The sequence below is a fragment of the Protopterus annectens genome, chromosome 2.part1 (genome assembly GCF_019279795.1).
Source record: "Protopterus annectens isolate FY-2018-M chromosome 2.part1, PAN1.0, whole genome shotgun sequence".
Lineage (NCBI taxonomy): Eukaryota > Metazoa > Chordata > Ceratodontiformes > Protopteridae > Protopterus > Protopterus annectens.
In genome coordinates, this window is record NC_056729.1 from 1,924,705,687 (window position 1) to 1,924,719,529 (window position 13,843).

The 13,843-nt window shown below is 40.0% G+C and overlaps 1 protein-coding gene across 1 annotated transcript in view; it reads right to left on the reverse strand.

Moving 5' to 3' along the window:
- Window positions 1-13,843, reverse strand: part of LOC122794693 (DNA dC->dU-editing enzyme APOBEC-3F-like) — a 422,984-nt gene that overhangs the window by 239,364 nt on the left and 169,777 nt on the right. The window contains exon 2 of the mRNA XM_044063324.1: window positions 11,168-11,571. Coding sequence (XP_043919259.1) covers window positions 11,168-11,571 — 404 coding nt within the window. The remainder of the gene's footprint in view (window positions 1-11,167; window positions 11,572-13,843) is intronic.

Genomic DNA, 13,843 nt, shown 5'->3' on the forward strand with positions numbered 1-13,843 from the left:
TGGAGCACCGGTTGCCCATGTTGGTAATAACCAGGTGTAGGATATTGCTGCCCCTGGTTGTGGATAAGTTGATCCATGGCATTGGAATTTATGAATTCCAGAAAACGTTGAGCACAAGAGTTGGTACATGAGTAGTTTTCCCAGTTAATGGTAGGGTAGTTGAAATCGCCCATTATTAGGGTGTTAGGTTATACCCTAATATTTTCCTGTGTATTAAGAAATGAGGAGTGGGAATCCTGGGGCATGGTGGGGGATCTATAGCAAGCTACAATTTGGACTGCGGTCTTGCCCAGAGTTAGTTGCACTTGGATAATCCCGGATGCATTATGTTGAGCAACTAGCTTGGAGGTGTGGATATCCCTAATGAATATGGACACGCCTCCGCCTTTAGTGTTTCGGTCCAGGTTAGGTGGCTGAAAGGTGTGGTATGAATTATAGCCTGGTAATGCAGGGGTACTCTCTGGAGCCTTGAACCAGGTCTCTGTCACTGCACAAATGTTGATGTTCTCCATTTTAAGGAGTGCCTCGAATAAGTACATTTTGAGGTTTAAACTTCTAGCATTGAGTAGCAATACCCTCATATTATTCTTGCCTGTACCTGTTAGGGTGGTGAATTTGTCATTTGAACCTTGCCTAAAAAAGGCACTATAGGGGTGGCTAGAGCCTTAGTCAGTATCCGGAATCCCAGGGGCGACAGGTGCAGGCCATCTCTGGCAAAGCATCATGGTTTGTCGATCATGTCATCCCAGGCACACAGATACTGGATTGTTGATCATGTCATCCCAGGGAGACAGATACCCCTCCTCTTCATGCATCCTTATTTACATCTAGGATATTGTTTTTTCTCCATTCTCCATTAAGGTCCCATGACAGCTCTGTCTCATCCAGTGGGTTATGATTCTTAACTCTGTTTTACGTGACACTTGGACCTTGCCATCGATATCCTCATAGTCCACTTCTCTGACTGCCTAAGATCGCCAAGACCCATGAGCACCCCCAGTCCCCCCCCCCCAGACGGAATTATGCTGCCACCTAGGCCCCAGCTCTTTGACTTCTTCACTGTTCCTTCCCATCAATACTGTAACCTCCATATCTCCTTATCCAGCTTCAAGTGGCCTTTTTTTAACCATACCAACTAAGGGAAATTTGGACAGCAGTAGTCATCAGTAATACCCCTTTACTTAAAGAAATATGGTCAATCAGAGCACTATGACTGTTCTTTGGTCCCCAACCAATGAAATATTATCTAATATGGACAAATCTTTGATCTTGTTATGCACTCCATCCTGCTTAATCATGTATTAGAATTGGGTGTCAGTCCACATGACTTCCTAAACAACAGATATTTTAGAATCATGTCAGGCTTCTTCATCTCTTGAGATGGAGATGCTCTATTACACAAAGGCATTCCACAATAATCCATTCTAGTCCCCCCAACACACTTGTATATCTTAGTAAAATTAATCCACCTCATCTCCCTCTAATTTTATATGCTAATGACATCGTCATATTATAGTTTCATAGGTTCATAGGAAAGTGCTAGGCTAGCTTCCCTTGTTGGCCATTTTAAGTATAGCCCCCTCTGACAGCAGACCTGTCACTAGTGGAATTCCCCAGGGATCTGCTCTGGGACTTCTACGGTTTGGCATCTACTTAACAGAGGTCCAGGCAAAGACAAAAGGCTTGTGAAGTCTGCAGACAATTGTAAGTTGGGTGCTGTCACTGACTCCTCAAATGATGTTAACATACTGTAAGAGGGTCTCACAGTGACTAATAACTGCTGCCAAAGTCTTGGCCTCAAGCTAAATGCAAAAAAATGTATCATCATACCATTCGTCAAAAACACGGCCCTGCTGATTACCACATCAACGGCAAACCCCTAAGCCCACAACTTGTGATGAGAGACCTGGGTATTCAGGATGATAACAATCTCACATTTGACAATCATTGTAGTGGCAGTGGTCACAAAAGCCTTTACATGGTTCATCTCATAAGTAAAGGGATTGCATCTAGAAAAAAGGAGGTTATTACTCTCTATACTCTTCCCTCATTAAACCAATAATTAAGTATAATGCCCTGTTTGGTATGTACCTCTCCAAACATCTGTACCAACTAGAAAGGCCACAGAAATACCTCGCAAAGAATCTGTGGCCTCTAACACCTATTCTATGTGGGCAGGCTCGAATCACTATCACTCTACTCGGTATTGTACAGATTGTTCAGAGGTGATCTGTGTCTCACCTACAAGGCAATATTGGACCCTGCCCTACTAGAGATGCTCCATATCCATAAGTCTAATTCCTCACTCATTTCCTACTCAAAAAGCCTGAATCTAATATGCTACATCAACAAAACCTGCTGGAGAGACAGGTTTGTCTCCCAGAGGCTGCCGCATCTCTGGAATAGACTTCCCATACACGTCAAACAGAGTACCTCACTGACTCTCTTCAAGCGCAACCTTGATGAATTGATGGGAAGCCATAAATTTGTCCTAGGGGTTCCACCAGTGTCCCTCACTGACAGAGGTGGCACGTGCTGACTGAGGTTTCTTTTTTGGGGGATAAATTCTTGGCTAGGCTTGCAAGAGCTCCTGGGCCATTAACCTAGTAACCTCCTATGATCCTAGCCAGTTTCACTTTTTGTGCACAAATTAAACAATCCCATTTGGTTATAGACTGGCCTTACCTACCCCATGGTTGATCATTATACATTACCTCTAATTAGAATAACCCAGACCATACCACAGATAATTTGAGAGGACCCATGCTGGGGATAAAGCATTTAGGAGCTGTCTTTGTCCAGTAGTAGCACAGGGGGCAGTCATGGGGTAAATTATCCATATCCCATCCATGGATTCAAGTGGTGCTTGAAATAGGATAGGGATGAGCTTTGTTGTGTGTGGATGGGGAGCCAGTTCTAACACAGTGGTATCCTCTGCAAAATATATCTGTCCCTCCAAACTATTCTGTTGTTGTTGCAGAAGAGGTTTAGATCGTAAGACCAAGTATATGAGATGTCATTTGAACTGCTGATGTGCAGTAAATCCATCAGTATTTAGTCGGAGGATGCCTTGTGTACCAGACACAGGTCACTTCTTAGCAGTCTGTAAGAAACAGCGTACAGTGGCAGGGCTTCGGGGCTTTAAACCAGTCCATATAGGAGATGTTGTTTAAGCCTTGTACCTTTTTTGTAAGGTATCTATGTGGCCATTCCATTTGTTGCATCCGTTTGGACAAATACATACCAAAAAGGTCATCATATTTAATGAATGGCCTAATGAGGGCTGAGTAAAGGGGGACAATGACCTAACTAGATCTAGACATAATCTCTTTGTTTTTAAGTTGTGCAATATAGAAGGACTTTCTTACAACACTGGGCATGTGGTCAAAAGTTAGGTCACTGTGCACATAGGTTCCCAAATTCCAAACAACTGGCTCAACTCATAGGGCCATATTGTCAGTGTGGTAGCTTCTTGGGGTAATAATGACCTCCAAATGGATACAATAATGCATTTTTTGGCATTTAGTTTCAGTCCATGATTTTGGCACCAGTAAATTATTTGAGACAAATCTTTATGCAGGAAGAATTTGGGAATTCAATGACTGCTCCTAGCTTGCAGTCATCCTCAAAATTAGTCAGCCAGAGCCCTTTGGTATTGACTTTTACTTCAGAAAAGTTTTTGCCATACAGGAGTGGTTCCAGCACAGAATCCCAGGGGACTCCACTGGTGACTGGTCTCTTTGTGAAGGCAATTTCCCCTATTTTTATTTCATGCACCCTAGCTCCAGGTCAGTTGGCAATCCAGCAGGTGATATTGGTGTTTATTCCTATTTTTTTGGGGCTTTTCTACTATGCCTGAATGGGGAACTGTGTTTAAAGCTTTGAGTAGGTCGAGGCATTTTGCCTTCATCCATTGTATTGGTGACCTCTTCAATAACAAATCTACAAGGTTGGGTTAGCATGACTTGCCTCTGATGAATGCAAACTGAGATGGGTGCAATGTTTGGAGGGTCCTTATGTCCTGATTGATTAGTCCCATGATAAGTCTTTCCATGGCTTTGTATATGAGGCTGGTCAGACTTATGTGCATTCATGTTCAGTCCCACACATTCTGACATTCGAAAGCAACTACAGAATTGCTTCATACCACTTCCAACTGAATTAATAACAGCAATCTACCTCTAAACTCCACTAAAACTAACACAACAAATTTTAGAGCTTATCAAACATTTTCAAAACCTCTTCATGCATTAGATACCAACAAAATAATAAACAAATCAAAACTAGGCATTATTCAAATATCTAGGCATTTGCCTTGACTAGAACCTAAACAATTCAACTTTAGAGCAAGGAAACTAGAAGCAAAATTAAACATCGATTTATTTTACCTTTCTCTACAGCTAGATCAGACTTTAGCACTGGAATCCTTCTTACCTATCATGCTTATGGGTTTCCCTTAATAGCAACAGCTTCAAACAACAAGTACAGCAACCCTACAGACCATTTCCAAGACAGTAGACATCAAATTGCATCCTCTATCCATTAAATAACAAGACTTCTGCTGCAAGTCACACTACTGAAAACTGCCCAATGCAGCACCTGTGAGCAGCAGCCTGCTGAGATTATTGTTATTGTACAATGTTATCAAGGTTAACAAGAAAAGCCAAGCTGTATGTAAAACTACTCAGATAACTTCTGGCTCTGTGCTGCAAAGTGACTACAACATCCACCAAAGGAATCGTGCTTACACTTTAAGAACCACTTACTAACTGATCACTGTCCATCCACTTGACCAGTAGATTACAGTGCCCAAGCCAGTTACATCCTAAGCCTAACTCCTTTGTCTCTGCACTCAGTAACTGAAACAAAACTTGTTTTTCGTGGTGTTTCCATGCTAATTGTTGAATACCACATATAAACTGATTATTTTCTGCAGTAAAGGGCCACTACGATCAGGTAAGCTTTGCTATGTTCTATTTGTTTAGCTCCCTTACGCTATTACGAACTTCCATTCACCCACCTTACTCAGGCATTATACTACCCACCTCCACCTATCACCTGTGACACCCAATCCCAATACCTCCCCAAACTGCTTTAGCACTGTCATGAAATCAAACTTTACTCTATTCACCTATTCTGAACTTCTATCTAATATCTAACATTAAATATTAGTCCCAACACCCGTTCTCTTCACATACTACTCTGCATCATATTCACTCCTACTCAGCCCCCTACCTGATGGTACCTTTAAGCAAGTCATCATCGAGACTACCTCACCTGTTCATCACATCAGTCTCCCCACATATAATGCAAACTGCATACTATTTTTCTCATCTCATGACTTCCTTTAAAATATCTCTCAGCCTTCTCCTTATCTCACAGTACTGCTTAAACCTATCTATCCTCAACCTCTCTACATACATACATTAGAAATGAGTCTTTGTCTCTCTACCACCTCTCCTTACTAAATAAATCAATGACTAAACTTTTCTTTACTACACTTCCTTTTTAGTTTTCAAACACCTGCAAACATTTTCCCTATATATATATATATATATATATATATATATATATATATATATATATATATCTTCTTCTTTCGTCTGCTCCCGTCGAAATAGCCACAACAGATCAACTGTTTCCATTTCTTCCTGTCCTCTGCATCTTGCTCTGTCACACCAACCACCTGCATGTCCTCTCTCATCACATCAATAAACCTTATCTTAGGCCTTCCTCTTTTCCTGTTATCTGGCAGCCTCATCCTTAGCATCTTTTTCCCCAATATACTCTGCATCCCTCCTCAGCACATGTCCAAACCAACGTAATCTTGCCTCTCTGGCTTTGTCTCCAAACCTTCCAACCTGGGCTGACCCCTCTAATATACTTATTCCTAATCCTGTCCATCCTCGTCACACCCAGTGCAAATCTTAACATCTTCAACTCTGCCACGTCAAGCTCTGAACCCTGCCTTTTTGTCAGTGCCACTGTCTCCAACCCATATAACATAGCTGGTTTCACTACTCTCTTGTAGACCTTCCCTTTCACTCTTACTGGTAACTCACCTGTCACAAATCACTCCTGACACTCTTCTCCACCCACTCCATCCTGCCTGTACTCTCTTCATCACCTCTCTTCCACACTCACCATTACTCTGAACTGTTGATCCCAAGTATTTAAACTCATCCACCTTCGCCATCTCTACTCCTTGCATCCTCACCATTCCTCTATCCTCCGCTCTCATTCACACACATATATTCTGTCTTAGTCCTGCTGACCTTCATTCCTCTTCTCTCTAGAGCATATTTCCACCTCTCCAGGGTCTCCTCCACCTGTTCCCTACTCTCACTACAGATCACAATGTCATCTGCAAACATCATAGTCCACGGGGACTCCTGTCTGATCTCGTCTGTCAACCTGTCCATCACCACTGCAAATAAGAAAGGGCTCAGAGCTGAACCTTGATGTAATCCCACCTCCACCTTAAATGCATCCGTCACTCCCATCGCAGACCTGACCGCTGTCACACTACCCTCGTACACACACATATATATATATATATATATATATATATATATATATATATGCTAAACTATCCCCATACCTCCATACAGTTCACGTGCATCCTCATTTCCTAAGCAATAATTCCTCCTTTTTCTTCAAATTACCTCATCTAGTCATATTCATTTAAATCACTGCTCTGTTACTACAAACACACCTAACCTCCTGTTATCTACAACTCCACAGAGACCTGCTATAGCCCCAGCCATGTTTTCATAGGCTCAAAACACCACCCTGTCTAACTTCAATATACCTTCACACTTACACATTTATTTATTCCCTACAATTTTCATTCACCTTTTCAACAACTGACTGGTATCAAATCCCACACTCCTAAAACTAGGACTCAGGATGAAATCTAAATATAAATGGCCCACCATCTATCATACACTCAGTCCTGACTTCCAAACTATGTGGAGATGTCCACCCAAACCTTGGTCCTCCTCACAACAGCAGCCTCCATGGTTTGTAATTCACAGTCTTGCTCCTTTTAATCCACTAAATCTTCAAGCCTAAATCTTTTTAATATACTTTTAAGATGTGTTAGAAGAAATAAACTACCATATTTCCAGGCCTGTATAACACAACTCTCACCAGATGTCATTGTAGCTACAGAAACTTGGCGAAAGCATGATATAAAAGATGAGGAAATTCTACATCCAGGATATAATATTCTAAAAGTAGACAGAACCACAAAAAAGGTAGGTAGTATTTCTATACTTAACAAAAATCCATTTAAACTTTATTCTTCATCCCTCAACCCACCCAGAAATACATAATTCTGAAATCCTCATGTCCCTTCTAAAGTTAAATGATCAGATGTCTCTGTGCATACCAGTAATTTTTAATCCTTAAAGCAACAATTGGAAGCAAGGCATGGGAAATCTCGAGAAAAATTAAGGTAGATTCTAACCTACAAAAATATAAATACTTTGGAAATAACACTACTCACAGGATTAAATATGACAAGAAATCATATTACAACAATCTCCAAACATTAAATCAAAAGAACTCAAAATTTCTCTAGTCTTCAGTCAACCAACTACTAAACTCTTCTCAAATCACCTAAACTGGATGCTCAGCTGTCCCAGAGTAAAATGACTTGGCCTCCCAATTCAATATGCACCTCATCAACTCTGTACCCTCTCTCCTAAACCTCTTAACTTCTGCTACCTCACAATCTTTCCCTGAATGAACACTCCACCATAAAACTTTATCCCCAGAACCCATCTTTACCCCTGCCATAAAAGAATACTTCTAAAATTAAAATCTATCACTGCTGCCTCAGGTTGCCTACCAGGAGATGCATTAAAATGGCACCAGATGCTCTGGCCTACATAGTCTCTATATTAGTTAACCAATCCATTGAAGAAAGTTGCATTCCAAATTTATGAAAAAATACATCTTACTCATACACAATGGTAACGCTTCCACAAATCTTACCAACTATAGACCAGCAATCATTACAGTTAAACTCTTTCATGTCCTTGAGAAATATATCTCAACACAATTACTTTCTTCTGTTTCAGACAATAATCTATTGTCTCCAACATGGCATGGCTTCCTGTCTAACCACAGCACTGATGCAGCCTCTTTAACTTCATGACCACCATAAATCAAGATAGAAATGTGGGAAGCCTAGTAACTCTAACCAGTTGGCTAAGTGAATGTCATAGTATCTGCTGTCTTTCTTGAGCTATCAAAGGCCTTTGAGCTGTCTCACTTCCTGATGTTATCTCAACTACTTACTATAAATAACCTTATTTGGAAACCTGAAAAATGTTCTAGCCTAATGCACACCCAGAAAACAAGCCTCTTCGCTCATTAGGTAAAAGACTACTCATAATGATTCAAACTACTGTGGTGGTGACTCTCTCTGTTCCTCCAACAACTCTAAAATCTGGAACTCCATCCCTCTTCCCCTTAAACAAATACCCCAGATGAAATCTGACAAACTGCAATTAAAACAACACATGATGAACACACGGCTGTGTACCTGCTCATCTCCTGGCTAGACAAGAATGCCAGTCCATCCACACAGTGTATTCTAAGGTATGTTAGCCCTCTCTTTATCTAATGACATCATCTACATATCTACAGAGGGTCCCCTCTATCATCCTTTCTCCCTAAAGCACTTGCTCTCTGGTCCCTTTTCCTTACTACCTCCACCTCTTCTCCTCACACCCCCTTATTTATTATACCCTCCTTTCCCTATCAACATCTCCTGGCTCACTGCCTTACTTTTTCTCTCCCATATTCTTTCATTCCCTCTTACATCACATCCCCTATGCATACTTTCATTCATGCAGCTGTCTTTTCTAAGACTCTGTTTATGTTTTACTATGTGTTCCTTTTGCATTCATTTTCTTGAATTGCTTAAAGTCATTATAATTTTGCTTATCTGCTTTTTGTACCTTATGGGAAAGCTTAGAGTTTTCTCCCTGGACCTCAGCAAACTAAATAAATGTTGATTCATTGCAAACTCCCCTAGGCTTGAATATCACTGTGTCACTTAAGAAGACCCATTGGATATCCATTAAGCAAACATGAAAATACATACTTTTTGTACTTTATTTACACTAATACACCTTGAGACTTGATCACACCATGCAGCAAAACTCACGACAAAAGTTCCCTCCTACAACCTCTGAAGGGGTCTGCTTGAGTAGACCAAAATTACAAACTACTGAAACTTACTTTATTGAGACAAAATCATCAAACAATTAATTTGCTGAATGTTTACATCACAGGAATCCTTAACAAGGTAAGTAGGCACTTGGCCAACCTAGGGAAATTTGCCCTTTTCCCCACTGTAGAGCAATCCAAGAGTTGGTATATATAGTTGGGGGAGGTCGTGTGGGGTACAGCCCCCCACCTGGGTGGGTTTAACATACTGCAGTTTATTTACCCTGGTAAAGATTCTGGTGCAGTGAACATTAAGTAAATTCAATATTCAATGATTTCATCTTGATAAAGTAAGTTTCGGTAGTTTGTAATTTTGGTCTCAGAAAACACCCTTAAACAAATCTTATTCTGCTACACCCTGAAAACTAAACTGCAATGCACTAATCACAACTTGTCAGTGCTAGCCTTAATACTTTAGAATTCATTGCCCTATTATTGAAAAGACTTTTTCCTCTTAAATTCAGACTCCAGTTCAAATCCTAGCCAGTCAAGAGAGACCAGTGCAAATGCTTCCACACAGGCCATGTCACTTAACTTTTGCCAGAACTTTTGTTCCATATCATCTCATTGTTTTGTTTTTCTGCTTTGCATATGCCACCTTTTTCTTTAGGCCATCCCACCTATTTACAGACGAAGCAGTGCTCTACTGGTTAGTGCTCACAGCAAGAAGTTCTCTGGTTCAATTCTCAGCTGGAGTCCCTTGTATGTGGAGGATGCATGTCCTCCTTGCATTTGTGTGGGTTTCCTCTGGGTGCACCGGTTTCTTTTCACATTACAAAGACATGTGTCTGGAATATTTATCCCCGAGCATCTACTGGAAACAGGCTCTGTCCTAGTTGCACTTTCCCGGTAAACAAATGTTTAATAAATAAATACATTTACATATTGTCATCAGTGATCTTCCCGTATCCCATAAAAAGCTATCTGACCTGTGCTTTGTATATACTGCATTTAGCCTTTGCTTTCATACTATCTAATTTTGCACCTAAATTACTTGTGTTAATAATGTTGCTCTTTTGATCCTATACCTGTATTCCCCAGGTGGAGCCTGCAATTGGTCTACTATAATCCATTATGTATCCCGGTAAACAAATGTAAGAAAATAAGATAACATAAAATAAAATAAATTAAAATAAAATAAAACTGCCATTGCAGCTGCACCATCATCACAACCAGGTGTTTAAAATGTGCACACACACACACACACACACACACACACACACACATACATGAATACACGCACACACACACACACACACTATGCCACATTCCCCAGTATAGTGGTTAACAGAACATGTTGGCACGTTGCACCAAACAGCAGAAGGATTATAATCACCTGGCCATGCTGTTGCTGTATATGCTCAGCACATACAAGCCCTTATCCATAACTATTAGCATGGATTTCATGCTGCCAATATACCTCTCAACTGTCCAGATTCTTGCAGATTGTCCAGATTTTGGCCTCATATTTTTGGTCTGTCCCTCATAAAATTTGTGATTTTCTGGCAAATCACTGGGAAGATGTGTGGATTGACTTCACTAAATTATGACATACATTTGATTTTCAGACTTCCTATCCTTCAAAAAAATGCATGTGAAGACAAATCGTATTATCCTATCAACTTTCTAGGTTTATAAGAGCAATATTTAAAATCTGTCCCTATTTTCGGGACTTTGTCCCCCCATTATACCAGGCTTTTTCTAGATTTTTTTGTGCTAAGAAGTTGAGAGGTATGACAAGCATTTGTGATGGCATATAAATGTCTGACATCACATGCCTAATCAGGCTACATTAACTGCCAGCATAGCATAGCTGATGTAAACAGTTGTGCATGGTCATGTAGTCACCCTAAATGTTCAGAAAATGTAAATGAACCTCTTTTTTCTCAGAAAAAAAATATTCTAATATGCAATTTAAACTTACCTGCCCACTTCATCATTTTCAAGTCCACACAATAAGTAAATAAAATCCTTAGACCTTCTCTATTTTCTGGTTCTTCATGATAGTAAATTCTGGCAGCAAGTATCCTCAGTCTGACATTCCTATGACGTTGTACAAAGTCTATAATTATTGGTACACACTCCGAACATGGTGTCCATGACATAAACAGTGTCACCGTACACGGTCTCTTGACATTACATAGCTCATACTCTAACTTATCAATACACTCTTCCTCTGCATGTTCCCTCTGATTCCTCCACTTCAGACTCAGACCCGACCTATAGAAGTCTGACATATCATTTGCTGTTATCATATAGACAATACAAGAGGTCCCAATAGGAAAAAAGTTTTTTCTGAAGTCCCTTTTTAGTGTTGTGTAGTATAACCTGCAAGAAAAAACATAGACATAGTAAGTGAGAAGCAGTAAAGTTCTGAGTTTGTAAAACGAACTGAAGTGCACCCGTTTGATATCCACTAAATATGTATATAACAAACTACAGTTATCAGTCTTAAGGAACAAATCCTATAGCAGTCGTAGATATTGCTCCCATGTTATCTTAATTACTTCTGCCCTAACTTCCTTTAAGAACATGTTGCATGGTTTGACCAGTGCAGAAATAAATAATTCTTCAGCACTGTGTTTACTTCAAACAGCCTAAATGCTGCTGTTTATTTTATATTATTCATTACTATCCTCTGACTCATCTGAAGAGCCTGCTGTAAATTCTCCTGAATGAACACTGCCAGGTTCTCTTCCTCTGTCCCTTCTGTGAGACCAATGAGACCCAATTAATTCCTATGCTGCAAGTATCTAAATCATCAAGCTTTTGTTGCAAATGCTGGCTTTCTGTTTACTAGTCCCTTACACAGACTTGAAGAGCTTGGCAACATGAACCAGTTACTAAAATTGCTATTTCTAGGAAATGAGTCTTAGCTGCCTATTCAAGTATATCCTCTTTATTTTCGCTGGACAACTGTATTTATGTATTTATGAAGGTATTATCCTTTAATCGTTTATTAATTAATGCCACTGACTGCATGAACCTGTACTAAGTTGATATGTGCACTTGATTTACCTAGGTACCAATCTTCTGTCAGGTTCCTGGCTCTTGCTGTGCGGGATACACATTTTGTTGAATGTTTCGCTTTCACTAATCCTGTACTCTGCACTGCCATCCACCTGTGACTCTTAAGAGGAAAGCAAACAAACGAATACATGAGCTGGTCTAAATTAACTTCCTGGGATCGCAAAGCACATGAGCTATGCTGCTTCTATTATCCTTCTCGGCTCTACTTCCCCAATTATTAAAATTATGGGAATAAATCAATTACATGAAGGACTTGACCACTGTCCATTTAAAGGGCAGGACTACAGATGAAAGGACCAGTAATACTGCTTAGCTTATATAGTGTTAAATGTATACATCAAAGCATGACACAATACAACAGATGGTTATTTAAGATACAGTGAGTGCTAAATTACATTGCACAGTAACGTACAGCTGGTTCAGAGGGCCAGTAGGCATAGTTAACATAGACAGTAAAGAAACAATAGCTCAAGGGCTCCAGTAATGTACAGCTGGGTTAGAGAGCCAGTAGGCATAGTTAACATAGTAAAGAAACAAACGCTCAAGGGGCTCCAGCACATGCCTTATGCAGACCAACTAAAATCCCTGTCACTATACTCCATATCATATAGACTCCTTAGGGGAGACTTATGCCTGGCCTACAGACCAATCCAAGACCCAAACCTAATGAACTTACTGCATATCTGTAAATCAAATGGAACTAGGGCTAACTGTTCCAGGGACCTAAAGATAGCCTGCAACTTCAATAGTAGGTCATGCTGTAGGGACAGATTTATCTCCAGTGACTGCCATGTTTTTGGAATAGGCTGCCAATTCATGGGAAACAGAGCACCTCTACGACACTGTTCAAGAGGAAGCTGGATGAGTGGATGGGGCACCATAAATTCTTACAGGGGATAGCTCCCACAACCCTTAGAGCCATTGAGACAGTTGTTAAAATACCAAAGAAAAGCAGATGTAAAGGGAGGAATTAGGAAGTAAGCAGAAAAACACATAACTGAGAATGTCACAGTAACATGTTCCTTAATATCTTCCTTGGCAGCATGACAGTAGTGTGACAGCTAAGAGATGGAATTATAACATTAGGATTTTTGGACTGCCAGAAAATATAGAAGGTACAATATTACTTTTTTTTTTTAAATGCATGGCTCCTTTAGACTTTAGACTTGCATTTCTTTTTTCTTTTTAATTGTGAGATCCATATCTAATTCTGAATTGTACACCAAGGTAACTTAGGTGAGAATGTTTTAATCTATGATGAAGTTCATCTCCTGTGCAGCTGAATATATTAATTCTAGAGGCACAAAGCGGCAAAGCTTCCCCTGTAGAGTTGTATTGGAGGCTTAATCCAACAAAAGATAAACGCATTTCAAAAAGATGCATTTTGTTTTACCAAACCACTTTACGATCTCAAAACCTCTGACACTAATGTTCCATCCCTACAAACTCCTCAGCATAAACGTTCATATAGTGGCAGTAGTATCTCCATTTCACCTTAGGGGAAAAAGAAGAAGCAATGAATTACTTTCCTGTTTTAAACATCACAAGATGCAGACAAATAAAACTGTTT